The following is an 18,016-nucleotide window of genomic DNA, read 5'->3' on the forward strand; positions in this document are numbered from 1 at the left end:
GGAGGGGGGGGTGTCCCTCAGCCAGGCCTGTGCTCTCTCAAAGTCTGGGACCCCTCAGGGCATGTCTGGGACCCCTTGCTCCTTACCACCTGCCTGTTCACTGCTTCTTACTGCTCAGCTCGCTGCTCCTTGGTGCTGCCACGGAGTCAGGAGAGGCTCCCACCACCACCTCTGTGCTCACCAGCCCTGAGCCCAGCTTCTGGCCGAGCGATGCTCCCGCTGTGGGAGCGCACTGACCACCAGGGGGCAGCTCCTGCATTGAGCGTCTGCCCCCTGATGGTCAGTGCACATGATAGCGACTGGTCGTTCTGGTCGTTCTGCTGTAACAGTCTGTTAGGCTTTTATTATATAGACTAGAGGCCCGGTGCACAAAAATTTGTGCACTTGGGGGGGGGTCCCTCAGCCCGGCCTGTGCCTTATCACAGTCTGGGACCCCTTGGGGGATGATCACCTGCTGGCTTAGGCCCGCTCCCCAGGGGATTGGGCCTAAGATGGCAGTGAGACATCCCTCTGGCAGCCTGGGAGCCCTCAGGGGATGTCCACTTCCCAGCAGGGAGCAGACCTAAGCTGCAGTCAGACATCCTTAGTGCTGCTGAGGAGGCTGGAGAGGCTCCCACCACCACTGCTGTACTGGCAGCCATCAGCCTGGCTTGTGGCTGAGCAGAGCTCTCCCTGTGGGAGCGCACTGACCCCCAGGGGGCAGCTCCTGCATTGAGTGTCTGCCCCCTGGTGGTCAGTGTGTGTCATAGCGACCAGTCATTCCCAATCATTCTGCTGTTAGGGTCAATTTGCATCTTACCCTTTTATTATATAGGATAATTGCAGACATATTTATTTCAAGCACTATACTTTAGAAAATCTTACCCATCATAATGTGCCATGTTTATGTACATGAAACCTGTCAGGAATTTTTAGGAGTTCCCATGCTCCATTCTATAGATAATTACTATAAATTAATTATTCTGATATTCAGAATCTGTACATAGCTCTGAATGTGTGCAAGTTAACGCTAAAAACTCTTAGAAACAAAGGAAATAATTTACTAAAAGTGTATATTACAGCATACCTTTTAAGCTGGTACACTAAATAAGCTTTATTTACTTCTGTCAAAATCCCATTAAAATTACAGAATGAAAATTTAAAAACAAATAAATACCTAGCAATCCTTGAAAACAATATAGGGTACCATCACCAAATCATAAAAGTTGAGAAATTCTTGAAAGGTGAAATGCATATGGCATCAGGTTAGTGAAGAAATTGGAGCAGAGAACTCACAATAGATGGACAGCAAGACCATGGTAGAGTGTGAGCTGCTTCTCCCAATAGGGCACAGAAGGTATCCGAGTCAGCAGTTCATAGACAGTAAGTGGCCCATGAGGAGAATCATGAAGGTTACCGTTCAGGGACAGACATCAGAAGACCTAGGTCATGCCTTCCCTCCTGAGTGAGTGTCACTGAGTCATCTGACCCTAGGACACAGTTTCTACAGATTTTTTTTTAAATATATTTTATTGATTTTTCACAGAGAGGAAGGGAGAGAGATAGAGAGAGTTAGAAACATCGATGAGAGAGAAACATCGATCAGCTGCCTCTTGCACATCCCCCACTGGGGATGTGCCCGCAACCCAGGTACATGCCCTTGACCGGAATCGAACCCGGGACCTCTCAGTCCGCAGGCTGACGCTCTATCCACTGAGCCAAACCGGTTTCGGCAGTTTCTACAGATTTTTAAAGCAAGTTAGGGGACCCATCTAAAGACAGCTTCTAGCAAAGGCAGTGAGACCATTAAGAGGTGCAGAGTCAAGATTCAGGTAAATTCTAATCTCTACAGCGGTCATAGATGCTATGAAAAAGGAGCCATAAGAAAACAAGATGTTCTTGGAAAGTGAAAACAAGATAGCAAAACTAAAATGGAAGGGGCAAAATTGAAGACTAAATTAATAATCTGGAAGGATAAAGTTGAGAAATGTGTTCATAACATAGAAGGAAGGGGGGGGGGAAGAAAAATATGAAAGAAAAAGTAGAGAGCCAAGAAATCCTAAGCCAAGATAATTTCAAACCTTCAAGATATCAGGAAGAGTTCATCCATACTTTATTTAAACTTTGCCAGAGTAGAAAAAGATTAAATACTTTCTAGATCATTCCACAAGACAGGATAACTTTAATATCAAAATTGTGCAAGAAGAGCATTAGAAAAAAGAAAGAAAATCATAGACAAATCTCACTTGAGAATTTTGACAAAAAATTACTAAAATAAAATGTTAATAAATTGAATTCAAAAATATATTAAAAGAATAATATATTGTGATGGAATAGATTTTTTCCAAAAACTCAGTGACAAACACTAGGAAATGTAGTCTATATAAACAGATTAAAAGAGGACAATTAGATGATAGTCTTAAAATTGTGGAAAAAGAATTTGATAAATGCAATAGCTTATTTAGTTATGTGTGTGTTTGGGAGTGGAGAAAATCTCTTATTAAATAATCTAGGAATGGAAGGAGAATCCCTTCACTTAATAAAGCGATTATATCAGAAATAATCTGCAAACATTATTCTTTATGGTAAAATATAAGAAAAATTTCCTTTAATGTCTGTCATCACTTCTGATACTCAACACTGTTTTGGAAATCCTCTTGCAATGTTATAACTGGAGGGAGAGAGAAAAGGAAAAAGGGAGAAAGAGCTAAGTACATAAAACCATTACTATTTGAAGGTTAAATGCTTGTGTGTTCTTTGACAATCCAACTGGATACAAGAAAAATATACAAAACTCAACAGATTTCCCATATATCAGTGCTGACTATTATAAATATAACAGACAAGAGGTCATCTACAATAGAAACAATAAGAACAACAAAATAAAATATCTAGTAATTAACAATGAGAAATATGTAAACCCTATGTACAGAAAACTGTAAAAATGTATTGTATCAGGAAAGATGATCAGATAAATGGAGAAATAGGCCATGTTCCTGAGTGAGAAGACCTGATATTATAAGGATAAAAAATAATATATGCATTCAATGCAATCCCAAATTAATTTCCAAGAATTTTTAAAAACTTGTCAAACTTATTCAAAAGTTCAACTAGAAAAGTAAATTCAAGAACCTACATGAGAATATTTTTTAAAGTAAAAGTAAACATACCCTATATGTCAAAATGCACAATGAAGCTACAGTCATGGGAACAGTGTACTATTTGATATGGAAATATTTTAAAAGTTTGATGGAATACATTAGAGCATAGAAATAGACACACACAAAGAAAGTTAATATATAATAAAGGTAGAACTTCAAATCAGTAAGGAAAGGTGGATGTACTCAATAAATTGTGTTAGGACAACTGACTATCAATTTTGGGGGGAACACATTGACAGGTGTTCCCACGAGCCCTCTTCCTTCTTAGCTTCTAACCCAGGATCCTTATCTGCCAACACTGGTGCTATGCTCCACATGCTCCTTGGAAACGTCCCTGTCCTGTTACTCAGAGCCCAGGTTCTGTTTCCAATAGAGATAATAAGGTATGCATTTAACTATGACTTTCTGTAAACTGTGGGCTTCCTTCTCCTCCTGTGCATTTCACAGAATCTCAGATTATCAGGGGTGATAAGGTATTTGTGGATTATTTTGTCACCTGCCCTCATTCTATAGCTAAAGGAACTGAAGTCCTTGTTAATAAAGGGACTTGCCTTAGAATACACACCCAATTGTTAGCAGTTGTGGCTGGATCCCAACTTCCTGCTTTCTAAGGCAATCCTCCCCGCTTTTGCACATTATAACTTCCTGTGGCCTCATCTACATGTGGGTAATTTCAGGTCAGACAAGGAGACTGACTGGAGAGAAAATCTGGGCCCAGTAAACCGCAGATAAAGCAGCAGAAATTCAACAAAATTTAATTATGTTATCAAAATATAGATTAAACTTGTATTGCTCCAATTGATCCTCTACCCAGACCTTTATACTATCATTTTAATTAAAGCACCCTAGAGAGAGGCTGAGGTCAAACAGAACATAGATCATTTGTCTTTTTGCTTTTTCTCTGAGCTTCCTAATAATATTTCACTGAGTATGTGTGTTAGGGGGTGGGGATTAGGAATGGTATTTGGGGATTGGTAATATGTCATGAAATCATAAAGTTGAGCCTTTTAATATTTTCCTAATGAAAGGAAAATTATTGTAACTATAAACTAAATTTTACTGCTTCAATCATAGTAACTATGAAATAGTCCTCAAACACCTTTCAAGATAGTTGAGAATTACTATTCCAGATAATTTATGTTTATTCCTTTAAAAGTACATTTTAAGAAAAAATAAATTAAAAATTATGTTCTGAAAGACAAAAGTACACAGGTTAGATCAACTGGAGGCCCCATGGATTATGAGTAAATCTGAAGTAGTGCCATATTTCTGAAAAGATCTTAAATAAAAAACCCAGAAGAGGAAAAACCAAGATGGCGGCATAGGTTAACGCCGGAGATTGCTGCCTCGAACAACCACTTCAAAAAACAACTAAAAGGCGGAACGGACATCATCCAGAACCACAGGAAGGCTGGCTGAGTGGAAATTCTACAACTAGGAGGAAAGAGAATATCATACCCAGACTCAGAGGAGGTGTAGTGCTGAAGTAAAATACTAAGGTGCGGAGTGCACGCGGAGCGGGCTGGAGGCAGAGGGTGCGGTTGTTGTTTTCAATCGGGAGGGAGTTTCAGACTCTGAGCTCCAGATCTGGGCGAGTGTCTAGGGACCCAGACTCAAACGGGAGAAGCGGGACTGTCTGGCTTCGGTCGGAACTCAAAGGCAGCTTTCTCTCCGAGGTTTGCAGTGGTTGCTGGGACTCTGTGAGGGAGCCCCTAGGGACGGAACTGAGAGCAGCCATAACTGCTCGCTCTGCCCGCCTTGTAGATCCCCAGGGACCCGCCCCACCCAAGCCCTGCACAGAGCCATTTGCCGAATAGCCTCAGGCAAACGCTAGATTAGCACCGCCCTAGAGATCCAGCACAGAAGCTCTCCCACTGCAGACACAGCGGACTCTCATAGCCAGTTAGCCTGGAGGTCAAATCACCCCCACTATTGCTGACAACAATCAAGGCTTAACTACAACAAGACTGCGCACAAAGACCACTAGGGGGTGCACCAAGAAAGCATAAAAAATGCGGAGACAAAGAAACAGGACAAAATTGTCCATGGAGGATATAGAGTTCAGAACCACACTTTTAAGGTCTCTCAAGAACTGTCTAGAAGCCGCCGATAAATGTAGTGAGATCCTCAAGAAATCTAAGGAGACCCTTGATGTTGTGATAAAGAACCAACTAGAAATTAAGCATACACTGACTGAAATAAAGAATATTATACAGACACCCAACAGCAGACCAGAGGGTCGCAAGAATCAAGTCAAAGATTCGAAATGCGAAGAAGCAAAAAACACCCAACTGGAAAAGCAAAATGAAAAAAGAATCTGAAAATACAAAGATAGTGTAAGGAGTCTCTGGGACAGCTTCAAGCGTACCAACATCAGAATTATAGGGGTGCCAGAAGATGAGTGAGACCAAGATATTGAAAACCTATTTGAAGAAATAATGACAGAAAACTTCCCCCACCTGGTGAGAGAAATAGACTTACAGGTCCAGGAAGCGCAGAGAACCCCAAACAAAAGGAATACAAAGAGGACCACACCAAGACACATCATAATTAAAATGCCAAGAGCAAAAAGACAAAAAGAGAATCTTAAAAGCAGCAAGAGAAAAACAATCAGTTACCTACAAGGGAATACCCATACGACTGTCAGCTGATTTCTCAACAGAAACTTTGCAGGCCAGAAGGGAGTAGCAAGAAATATTCAAAGTGATGAATACCAAGAACCTACAACCAAGATTACTTTATCCAGCAAAGCTATCATTCAGAACTGAAGGTCAGATAAAGAGCTTCACAGATAAGGAAAAGCTAAAGGAGTTCATCACCACCAAACCAGTATTATATGAAATGCTGAAAGGTATCCTTTAAGAAGAGGAAGAAGAAGAAAAAGGTAAAGATACAAATTATGAATAACAAACATGCATCTATCAATAAGTGAATCTAAGAATCAAGTGAATAAATAATCTGGTGATCATAATAGAATCAGGGACATAGAAAGGGAATGGACTATTCTTGGGAGGGAAAGGGATGTGGGAGATGCGGGAAGAGACTGGACAAAAATCGTGCACCTATGGATGAGGACAGTGGGTGGGGAGTGCGGGTGGAGGGTGGGACGGGAACTGGGAGGAGGGGAGTTATGGGGGGGAAAAAGAGGAACAAATGTAATAATCTGAACAATAAAGATTTAATTAAAAAAAAAAAACCTGGAAGACACAATAAAAGTGAAAACAAAACCAATTGCACTGGACAGGTTCTGAAAAAAACCCTTGATCTAGCTGGATATATTTAGCAGCTTAGAAGATAATTAAAGGAGAAAAATGTACAGCAAGAATAAATGCAACTGAGACAATGGTAGAAGAAAATGCACAACAATAGCACTCAACCTCATCTGCAAACAAGTAAAGGTTATGTGGATTCTCAAGCAGTCACAGTGTTGCAACCACCCAGCCTTGTGCTGGGCAAAGACATCACAGCAAAGGCACATGGCACCAAGCAACTTTTGGCCAGAGATTTTACGCTTAGAAATGTAAGACCCAGTAACATTTAAGGAATTCTCACTCTTGCCAGGTAGCCATCCTCTTGTACTAAAGCCATGTGACAAATGATCCTAAATACCACTTTGCCTTTTCAGCATCTGTTGTCTAAATCAGTGTAGAAACTGGAAGGACAAACACTGAATTTTGGCCCTTAGCAAAAGGGTACATTTTAGTGTCATAATGACAGTCTTGGCAGAACAGGGCATTCTTACTTGAAATGTCTCTGCCATACTGAGAGCTTTGTCCACCATAACCTGAGTCTGGCTCAATCAAAGGGACCAGTAGCCCCAAATTTTAAATATACAGGCAACGATGTGAAAACTCAAAGAACAAACTGTTTCTTGGAAATTACACTTTATGAACGGTTGTCTCGGACCACCTTTCAGCGCTTTAAAATGTTTCATTTTCATTGTTATTGTTTAATTTTATTTTAACAAAATATTCTTCTTAAAATTAGTATTTTGAGAAATTTTATTATTTTTTATCTAAATGAAACTTGATCAAAGGCAAAATTGCCTTTGGGTACGGTATATATACACTGATAATATAATATAATATAATATAATATAATATAATATAATATAATATAATATAATATAATATAATATAATTAATATAATTAATATAATATAATATAAATACACTGATTATATATATATTCATATATAATGGTACCGAACAGGAAACACATTCTTTCTGTCAAAAATGTCCATCTTGGTCACTGTGCCTAAGATGCTTCAAAGCACTGAAGTCAGCGGGCAAGAGGCTGTTTTTACCCGACCTGCAGTTTGGTGATTGTGGAAGGCACAGCATGCACTTGAGAACACCCTGGCCACAGTGCCATCATTAAGGTATTACCCAAATCTGTGCCACAGTAAGTTTTTCCTTGGTACATTTAGTGACGTGCCTCACCTGAGGAAATGTTAAAGATGACGTTAACACCGAAACACATCAGTGTATCTTGCACCATGATCTCCTACTGGGCACAAAAAAATGCTTCACAACTGGCTTTTCTGACTGGGCAGACTCAAAATTGTTAAAAGTGGATGACTGGTGTTATTACTTAAGGCTGAGACTAATCTATCTTCCCAGCACCACTTTCCAAGTGGGTTGTCATTATCACTCACATTTTTTCTGACCACCTTCAGGTAATGACTCAATGTCTCTAGTGTATGCACAAGGCAGAGGGAAGATACCACTGGTCATTTTCAAAAGCTGCTTTCCCCAGCTATGTTCAATTTCTATTACTTCCTCCTACCCCGAGACTCAATCACACACACACACACACACACACACACACACACACACACACACCCCACAGGAATATTAACTGTTTGGGCTCTTCCACAAACCATGCCAATTTCCCTTAGGATGATCCCCAGGTGTATGTCTATTACAACCTACCACCTATCAACATGTGTGAAGATCTTTCTATTGCAGCCATTAAAGAGAGACATTTTTTAAAAATGCACTCACACCTTGCCTAAATTCTCAAAAGTTCAACACTGGTGATTTAAGTATTTTTTAAGTAAAAGTCAATTAAACACCTGAAATTGCCAAAAGCAATTAGACTTACTGTACCGGGATCAGGCACAGCTCCACCAGACCAAACAGCTCATATTCAAAGACCCAACAATTCTGATGCTTAGTGAAGAGTCCAAAGCAATTTTCTAATCTGCACGTTAAAGGCTGAAGTAGGGGACCCTTTAAAATTCAGGGCTGGATTTATAAAATCCTTGGCTATTTCCCTTTTTAGTACAATGAAAAGTAGAGAAATTGGGTAACAAAGAAGAAAGGGAGGAAACGGTTATTATGCAGGAGCTATTTAAACATGCCATGCTCCATCTAACCTGAAAACTAAAAAATTCAAGTTTTGTGAAAGAAATTGGGCAAAGTGAACAAAATTATCATTATTATTACATTGATTTCTCAAAGCACAATTATAAATTATATAATTTCTAATAGAAAACAAGAACACAAATTTCCCAAATTGAAAAGTACAAAAATTCTGAACTGGAAGAAACCAATATTTACCTGAGTAAAAATTCTATTACATCAACAAGACAAATTTTGACCTGGAAAAGTATCTGTTTAATTTTAGAAACAAAGTAGGGAGGCAGAAAGGAAAAACTAACCACGTTGAACCAAAAAAGAAAGAAAGGAAAGAAACCACTTCCGTATTCATTAAATAGATTGCCTTGTTATTTTCACAGACAGTAAAACCTTTTACATCCTTTTTAGTACTGGACTGGAGAGGTGTCAACAGATCTTATTTGGTCTTGTCTGTGTGTAAAGAGTTTACAAACCTGACTAAATATAGATTTAGTGAGAGTTATGCACCTATATTCATTATACATAGGAGAAGGAGGAAAAGGGGCCCTTTATGCCAACTTTGAGTTTGGCTTGATGTTTTATAACTTATTTAGAGGCCCTCGGGAATGAACAAAACCTCTCTGAATGGAAATACTGACACAGTCTTAAATATAATAACATGAACAAGCACTTCTATGAAATTGTACCAGGATGTGACTGACAACTCCAGTAAGTTTGAAATTCATGGAGTATCAGAAAATCAATTGCAATTGATTTAATGCCAGTAGACAGTAATGCCAAAATATAGTGAATACACTGCAGAATCAAAATTTCATATTGATAAATTTGTTGGTTTTTTTTTTTACAGGAATATGTGTAAAATGTGTGGGATCTTTATTCTCATGAGAGGAGGAAAGAGAAAATGTAAAATTTCTGTGTAGACTCTCTCCAGGTCTATTATATGATTAAAAATACTTGCCCTGGCTGGTGTGGCTCAGTTGGTTAAGCATAGTCCTGTGTACGGAAATGTTTCCGGTTTGATTCCTAGTCAGGGCACATGCTGGGTTGGGGCCTCTATCCTCAGTGGGAGGAGAGGGGGCGTGCAGGACGCAGCTGATTGATGTTGCTCTCACATCAATGTTTCTCTCTCCCTTTCTCTCTCTCTAAAACTCAATTAAAGGGCTTTAAAAATAATAAAAATACTGATTCTGAAAAAGTTAAAGCTGTCATGCTAACACTGAGAGTGAATGTGAAGAAGAGTAAAATCAGTAGGTCTAAATCTGTGCTTTGTTTCTTAAGTCTCACCTGCAAGGCTGTGCACTCGATATGCACAAAGATATCATTACTTAGTGAAGTCGAAAACACTAAGGCTCCACTTATTTTTGTCTATCTGCTGTACTTTTTATTCTTTGGTGGATTTTATCACCCTGGCATTTTCTTGAAAGTCACTCTTTTACTTAAAAATCTGTTTAATTTCATTTTATGTTTTCTAAATTTTAAAACTTTTAATCTCTTAAACATCTCATGATTTTAAGCTACATTTTATTTAATTTTTCCCCTCTGGTTTTAACTTATTGTATTTGCCTTTTCTTCTTGACCCACTTAAAGTTATTTAGGACCATTTTCTTTCTCTTATCATGTTCACAGAGATAAACATATGTACATTAAAATGTACCAGCTAAATCAATAACACACTAACTCATTCATTTAAGAAACAGTTATGGAGCAAATACCTAAAAGATACTGCACTAAGGGCTAGTGGGACTATAAAAATGAATAAAACGCCGTTTCAGCACCTCAACAAGCTTTAATATGTACATGGCAGTGGAATCAGCACAACAGGAGAAAGAAGATGCAGTTGCATTTCAGAAAGCAATTTGTCTAATTCACACAAATGTGAAATTAGTGTTATATCATGCGAGGTGCCCCCGGGAGGAAATACAACATAAAAGGACCGACACTGTCAGGGTCAAACACAGACCTAAAAAACGTGGACATTTTGTCAACTGAGCTGCCATATACTTTCAATTTGTTTGTAAGTCACGTTGTTAAAAGGGGCTGTGAGTTTCAGCGTCTACAATTACGTTTGTCAGGCTCTCACATGATACCAAACAACAAAAACCCCAGGAGGAGCCAGCAAACTGCTCATGCTAATATTTTCTCTTTTTGTCTGCCACTAATCTCTCAGCTTTTAATAGTAGGTGGAAAACATAAACGTTTCATTTAAATTGTACAAGTAAATCCATAAAAATACTTTTCAAAAATCAAGTTAATTTTAATTTCAGAAATAATCTATGTGAATGTGTTTTCCCATCATCATCACTGATAAATATTGAAGACTCTCTGGTATTTAGAACAATGCTTAAGTTTTTATAATTCTATAGTAACCCCATGCCTATCCAACGGTCAGAATTTCTTGAAATCTCATTTAAAAGATTGTTGCTTTAAAATAAGTAATTAGAAAAGATCCCTTTTTAAAAGGCAGTCAGAAAGTCACCATTTTTATATACAAAGGAATTAGAGGCAAGTTTAGGGTTATGGTCATCCTAAAATTACTGAGTTGAAAGGATGGAACAACATATAAAAAGCAATAGGAAGGAGATTAGAGAAGAGAGACATTGATGCACACTCCACATGCCATGTTTGATACTGTAAGTTTAGGAGAGCAGAAATCCTACATTTAAAAAATCGATACTTACATTTCTATCTAGAAATTTCATTTATGTGGAATGCCTCATTCATAGATGATGTTTGAAAGGAGGTAACTGTGTTTTTGTAGTAAAGATACAAGAAATTGGATAACCTTTCAAGTACTCTAGCTAGGCCACTGATAGAGGGTTTTAGGGTTCTCTGCTGGAGTAGCTCGACAGTCATGTATTTGCACACTAGGGAAAGAATATCTGGAATAATCCAAAGCACAATTCTTTCACTAAAAATAAGGAAGTGACAAGCACAAAAAGGGAAATAAAAATTAAAAAAAATAAAAAGTGTAGAAAGTAGACTTCCTGATCAATAAAACCCCAAAGAAAAACCTAGGATATACAGTTGACCCTTGAACAACATGGAGGTTAGGGTCGCCAAAGCCCCATGCAGTCGAAAATCCACATATAACTTGTAACTCCCCCAAAACTTCACTATTAGCAGTCTACTGTTGACTAGAACCCTTACCGATAACATAAACAGTTGCTTAATACATAATTTTTATGTCATGTGTATTATATACTGTATTCTTACAATAAAATGAGGTAGAGGAAATAAAATGTTATTAAGAAAACCATACAAAAGAGAAAATATATTTACAGTGCTTATTGAAAAAAATCCTAAAATTACTGAGTTGTAAGGATGGACCTGTGCAGTTCAAACCCATGTTGCTCAAGGTCATCGGCACACAGAAACATACCATCGTTAACATCTGGCTTTTGAGGAAGTCTTCTCTCAAATGCCATGTGACTTTCTTTAGGCTACAGAAAACCTAAAATTGATGAAACATAAACTAGGAGTGATTATTTACTGTTCAAAAACATCTGCCAAAGCATCTCTTTAAATCTTTCTTCTGCTTCATTCAACTACAATTTCTGTGATGAGTAGGCTAACACAAAACCTAGGGCTTCAGTGAGCCTACAACAGGGCCTGTAGGGACTGAGTCTCAATAAACTTTTTTTGTGTTGAATGAATACACAAAAGAGCACCTCGTATATGAATGGATTGTGTTTCTGAAAACTATCTGTTAACTCAGTTGTTTAGAACTGAGAATGTAATTCTCCAAACTATGCTATAAATTAAGGTTAAATTTCAGACTAATTCAATGGTTCATGAAGTCATGAGCATACCTAAGTTTTGCTACCTTTGATACCAGCTTAAATTCTAAAGTATATGACATACAGGAAGAGAGGGAAAAAGAAACATCTCTTCCTTTGTGAGTCATCATTAGCCAAGAAAAAATGTTTGGAGATGGTATTTAGCTTTTGTCATTCTCCCAAATTTCTTTCTACTTCCTAGTTCCTCTTTCCTCAGTCACCAAAAAGCCTCATTTTCTTATTTTGCTCCAACTGTGGCAAGCCATCCAAATGGATTCTATCTACCTCCCAAAGTGTTCCATGTACCAAATAAATGACCTTCCCTCCCACCCCCCACCTCTCAATAAAAATCTCTATTTCTTCAGGGATATTCACTTCAGTCAAGTTGACACCAGGTGTGTATTATTAAGAGGGATTTTAGACAGTTTAACAAGATGAAGTCTCATGGGAGAGGTTAAATTTATGAATTATACACCAGCAGAGCAGTAGGGCTCAGAATGTACTAGCCACTTAAAAGTTGATCATTTGTGAGCTGCAAAAAGAAAGAACAGAATAGGGAATTGTCCTCAAGCCAAGCAAAAGAAGAGGGGGAAGTCACACATTTTATTTCAAGACTTGCGTGATTTTTCCCTGATACTGAGGCCTGGAAGTCAGGTTGTAATGGGAATTCACTCTATCAAATACCTGAAAACTGTCATCTGTTACCCCAACATGATGAAAACGAATTGTAATTTTAATTTGGATGACTTAATTCAGCTCATAGTACTGAGTGACTAAATTTTCTTGAGTATTACTTAACTGTATTTAAAATCAATGACCTTAATAATTCTGATAATTTCTCATGTTATAATTGCTGTTGTCAGAAATGTTTAACCAATATTTATTGAGTTATATAAATAACCAATATTTATTATCCCCCTAAAAAAAAAAAAAAAAAAAAAGAACATTTTTTTCTTCCTGCATGTTGTGGAAGACTGCAGATTACAGAGAAATATTTAATGCCTACATAAAATCAATGAAAATGTATCTACTTTGATGGTATCTAGTAATATCTTCAATTAGTATTACTACTTTATAACCTTCCTGGCTTCTCCCTGATAAAACTTAACAAAAACCAGTGAAATTAAATACAGTAATACATTATCTTTCCATACACCAACTTTTTTAAAATGCACCATACGATAGCAACTCTTGTACAAAAAAAATGGATGAAAAAATAGATACATTTTTTAGCACGGTTAAACTAATAAATTGTATTTAAAGTGATCAATTCTTGAAAAGAATTTAAAATTCGAAATATTTGTACTACTGTAGAACTGGGAAGGGGGTAGTGTTAATAGCAGAGTTAGAAGATTTCTCTTTAGGTGAGGAAAAAAAAGATATAACCAGAAGGAATTAAAGGAATTCAAAGTAAGTCTGTATGCCAGAGAAAACCATAGCAGTTGTTCAGAAAGTATTTATTAAAATCCCCTGTTCTACTCCTTATGCAAGAGTGCTAACCCAGCCGCAGCTCTGCCGTCACTCAGTTCCCATAGAAGACGACAGCCATTTATTGTTTTGGTCAGAAATTTAGCCCACCAGTGTTATACCACCAGTCTTTCTTCATTCTCCATCCACAGAACCAAAAAATTGTGTTCTGTTCTTTTAAAGTTTATAAACATGCATAAAAACCCAGAAGTTTACGTGTCTAGGCTGCTTTCTCATTGCTTGAGCAACTAAAAAATACGTTTTTATGTAAAAATAGAAATGGCCATGGAATGTTTTAGTAGAAATAAATGGTGAAGATATTTAACTTTGAATAGCATCAAATATACAGGCATGCTATTCCTGCTTTAATTTTTTATTTTGTTTCCTCTGAAAAAGCATGCATTTTCAGAAGGCTCAGTACACTGGGTAAATTTCATAGAAATATGACCTTGTTTTTACTGGGCAACAAAAAGAAATTTATAAGGAATTTTAAAAAAATAGTAGACTTTCAATTACCTAATCAAAATTAATTTTTATTATTTCCAAAAATCTTTTTTTTGTCTATACACACTTGTATTGTTATAATTGTATTCAGTGTTCCCACAATTTTAAATTGTTTTTCACTTAACATCACATTATCAATATTTCTCATGTTGTTTCACAGTCAATATCAGTATCATAAATAACAATTTTTACTTTTATGCTATTTTAATCTAGTTTGGGATTTGGATGACATTCACATTTTTTAAAAAACTGAGATACTTCCCATAATTGTATATGTTTCAGAGAAAATGTATAAGCATGGAAATTAATTATTTCTTCTAAGTTTGAAAGAAATCCAATGAGTCTATCAAATCATGTGTTTAAGGAAGCAGATTTACTAAAACCTTAATTTTTCCTGAATTAGTGGTGATTTAAAACTTTTCTTATTATAAGTTTATAATTTAATCTATGTGGATAATAGCAACTCATTTCACCTACATATTCATATACAGCATTTTGTCAATAATTATTCATAGTATTTCATCATAATTTTAATAATATTGCTTAATACCTATATGATTGCTTTGCTATATCTCCTTTCTCATTTCCAACTTTAACTAATGCAAATTTTTGCTTATCTCTTTTACTGTTGCTTTCAAAGAGTTACCTCTTGATTCATTTATCTATTTTTCAGCTTTCCATTTTACCTTTTTTTAAAAAAATTCTTTTCAATTATCTATACTTGAATAAGTTATTTTCCTTTCTCTGTAAATTAACATTCATAAAGCTCTAAATTACTTCCAAGTTCTGCTCTAATCATATTAGTTAGATGTGAATATGTAGTTTTAAATTTTTTGTTATTAGCTAAATAGTCTTTTATTGCATTTTTTTACTTCTTCCTACACCCAATCATTATTTACAAGACTATTTTTGTATTTCAAAATGTTTGGAGTTATTTTCATTGTTGGAATTGGAGATGCAAACAAAAATGATATTAAGTCTTTAAAAGTATATTGAGATTTTTCTCTGAATCCTCAGAGATAATGTATCTTGTACACATTTATAGGCACTTGAAAAATCAGATTTCTGGCTAGATAGGCTGAAGGGTATATTTAACAAGCCAAATTTAAATTCCTTTATAAAGTCATATGGGTCACATATCAGCCTCCTTGATATGCTAAGAACTAAATGTAGTAACATTTGTATAGCATTTAGCATAGAGCCTCGCATATCATAACTACTCAATAAAATGACGGTGGCTGTGTGTGTAATCATAACAGTAAAGTTGAGTTGTGATTACGTTAGTATGTGTAATAGTAACAGTAATGGCAGTCTAAGTAGTAGTTACATCCCTCCTACCTGTTGTGCTGGCTTAGCTGTACTATAGATCTGGAGAAGAATAAACTAGTAGTGTGTTCTAGAGCTGGATTTTCTTATTTAGGACATAATTTGGCTGGACTAGATGCTTTCTGAAGTTATCTTCAGGACCCAAACTCTATTTCCACCAGATATAGGCTGCACATGTCCTTTATTCTGAAACACTGAGTGATCAAAGTTCTCAGGGAACTGAAGTCAAGATAGAAAATTTTACCAAACTCACTACTCCATCTGAATGTTTTGAACAAGTAGGAATTGATTCATTGTTTCTGAAATACAAGTAAAAATTTCCAAAGCAATTTAAGCCAGATACTACTCCATCACAGAAGTCTGAAGTCTTGGTACCTATGATAATTTGTGTTTATTTTCCACTATTATTAGCAAACAAAGAATTTAAGAGAAAACATGGAATACAGAGTATTAGCATGTCTGACTATGGAATCCAGAACATTCCTCCATTAAAATTTATTGACAAAGGCCAAAATATATTTCATCTAGGAATGTTTATCATTAAGATTAAAAATTATTATTAAGAATAAAAATTCTTATCATTGTTATTAAGAATGAAAATTTCCCATCATCTATTACGAGACTCTCTGGTAATTAAAAACAAAACAAAAACATTAAAACCTTATTATGGATAATCTATGAATAACCTATTGCAAAAGCAATAAAAACCATGGCTTTATACCTGCTAAAATAAATGCCTCTGCTGCCGTTTTAATGGTTTTAAACAAGGTACAAAAAGCAGAGACTTACCCGTGCGATAGACAAAGTTGCCTTCGGTTTCCGATGACGAAGGAGACACTAATTCTTCCTCAAATTCATTGGAACTAAAAGATCCCGAATGGTTTCTTTGCCTTGTTTTTCCCATCATGGCAGCGTTTGTGGCCATGACATGTCTCAAAGAGTCGTTAAGGTAACGGTTCAATAAGCTGCTCTTGTATTTTGGGGGTGACACGTAGTCCTCATTGGTCCGTGACTCTGGCCTCACTCCTGCCTTTATGACTGAGCTCTCACTTTTAATCACAGGATGGTGAATGGGATTATTATAGCCCCCTTCGTTCATGTGGCTTCTTGGAGGGTTTTCTCCATCTAAAAGGGAAAAATATCACTACGTAGGACTTGTATGCACTTTTCCCCAGCACCCAACTGTTATGCTTAATCATTAAAAATATATGTAAAGGAAGAATATTTAAAGTGTATAAAATTATCTTTTATATTCAAGATTAATTTTTAGTCAAAAAAGGAGGAGTCTATGTGATCTGTCCCTATGGTATTTTAATTTTAATAATTTTCACAGAAAATGTTATTCTGACACACAATGAATTATAAACAAGAGGAAACAGCCATTGTCATTTCTAGTATTATAAAAGTGAAAAGGAACCATTATGGCACCATCATATTTTGTAGGATTGACCTTAAAAATAGCAATTGAGGTAAACTTATTACAAAGGCAAAGCCAATGAAGCAAAATAAAAATATGAACAAACCTTCAGAACATGAATCATCGCTGCTTACACTAAGCCGCTCAGCATTTCCTTGAACATACTTGTTGTACAACTTTATTCTTAAAGCCCAGCTTAAATCTGGCTGTCGAACAGTATTCTTAAGCCGACGTCTTGCATTAGCAAACCAATTTGACACCTAAGAAAGTATTATTTCTCAATTAACAAAATAAAAAATTACCCATCATACAATTACTTTCCCATAAAGCACCTAAGCCTCTCTCAGTATCTCTGATCACTACATATCCTCAGGGTGTTGCAGTATCAGATACTCCTTCCACTCACTCATTCATGCGTTCAACAAATATGCTGAGCGCTAACTACAGAGATTGAGCACTAATTGTATTCTGGGAATTTAAAAAATGCAGATGCCTTGCCATCAAATTTTCAGTCTAATCAAAGAGGTAGAAGAGTATACAAATAAGTCTAATTATAGGAAAGAATGGGAAGAATAGCTTAAGATGCATTAAAATAAAATGATACAGGCTCTGATTGGTGTTGCTAGATGTTTAGAGTGTTGCCAGTTACACCAAAGTGTCTCCAGTTTGATTCCCATCAAGGGCACATAACTGGATTGTAGGTCCCATCCCTGGCCCTGGTAGGTGCAAGTGCAGGAGGCAACCAATCGATGTGTCTCTTTTACATTAATCTCTCTCCTCCTACCCCCCTCCTCCTTCCCTCCCTCAACTCTCTCTAAAACCAGAAAAAAATATCCTCAGGTGGGGATTAACAAGAAAATTAAAATTAAAAAGAAAATAAAACAACACAGGATTCCAAAGGAAAGAGGGGATACATGTGACTCAAGACTTCATGAGAAATTTAAGGTAGGCTTTGAAGGAAAATGTCAGGTATAATGGGTAGGTAAGTGTGTTCCCAATAAAGAGGACGTTGGAACAAAGATA

The 18,016-nt window shown here is 36.6% G+C and overlaps 1 protein-coding gene across 1 annotated transcript in view; it reads right to left on the reverse strand.

Annotated features, from left to right (window-relative positions):
* Positions 1-18,016, reverse strand: part of MKX (mohawk homeobox) — a 78,522-nt gene that overhangs the window by 50,011 nt on the left and 10,495 nt on the right. The window contains exons 3-4 of the mRNA XM_036320912.1: positions 17,100-17,253; positions 16,366-16,701 (exon numbers count right to left, since the gene is read on the reverse strand). Coding sequence (XP_036176805.1) covers positions 16,366-16,701; positions 17,100-17,253 — 490 coding nt within the window. The remainder of the gene's footprint in view (positions 1-16,365; positions 16,702-17,099; positions 17,254-18,016) is intronic.

This window comes from Myotis myotis, unplaced genomic scaffold, assembly GCF_014108235.1.
Source record: "Myotis myotis isolate mMyoMyo1 unplaced genomic scaffold, mMyoMyo1.p scaffold_m19_p_1, whole genome shotgun sequence".
In the NCBI taxonomy this organism is placed as follows: domain Eukaryota; kingdom Metazoa; phylum Chordata; class Mammalia; order Chiroptera; family Vespertilionidae; genus Myotis; species Myotis myotis.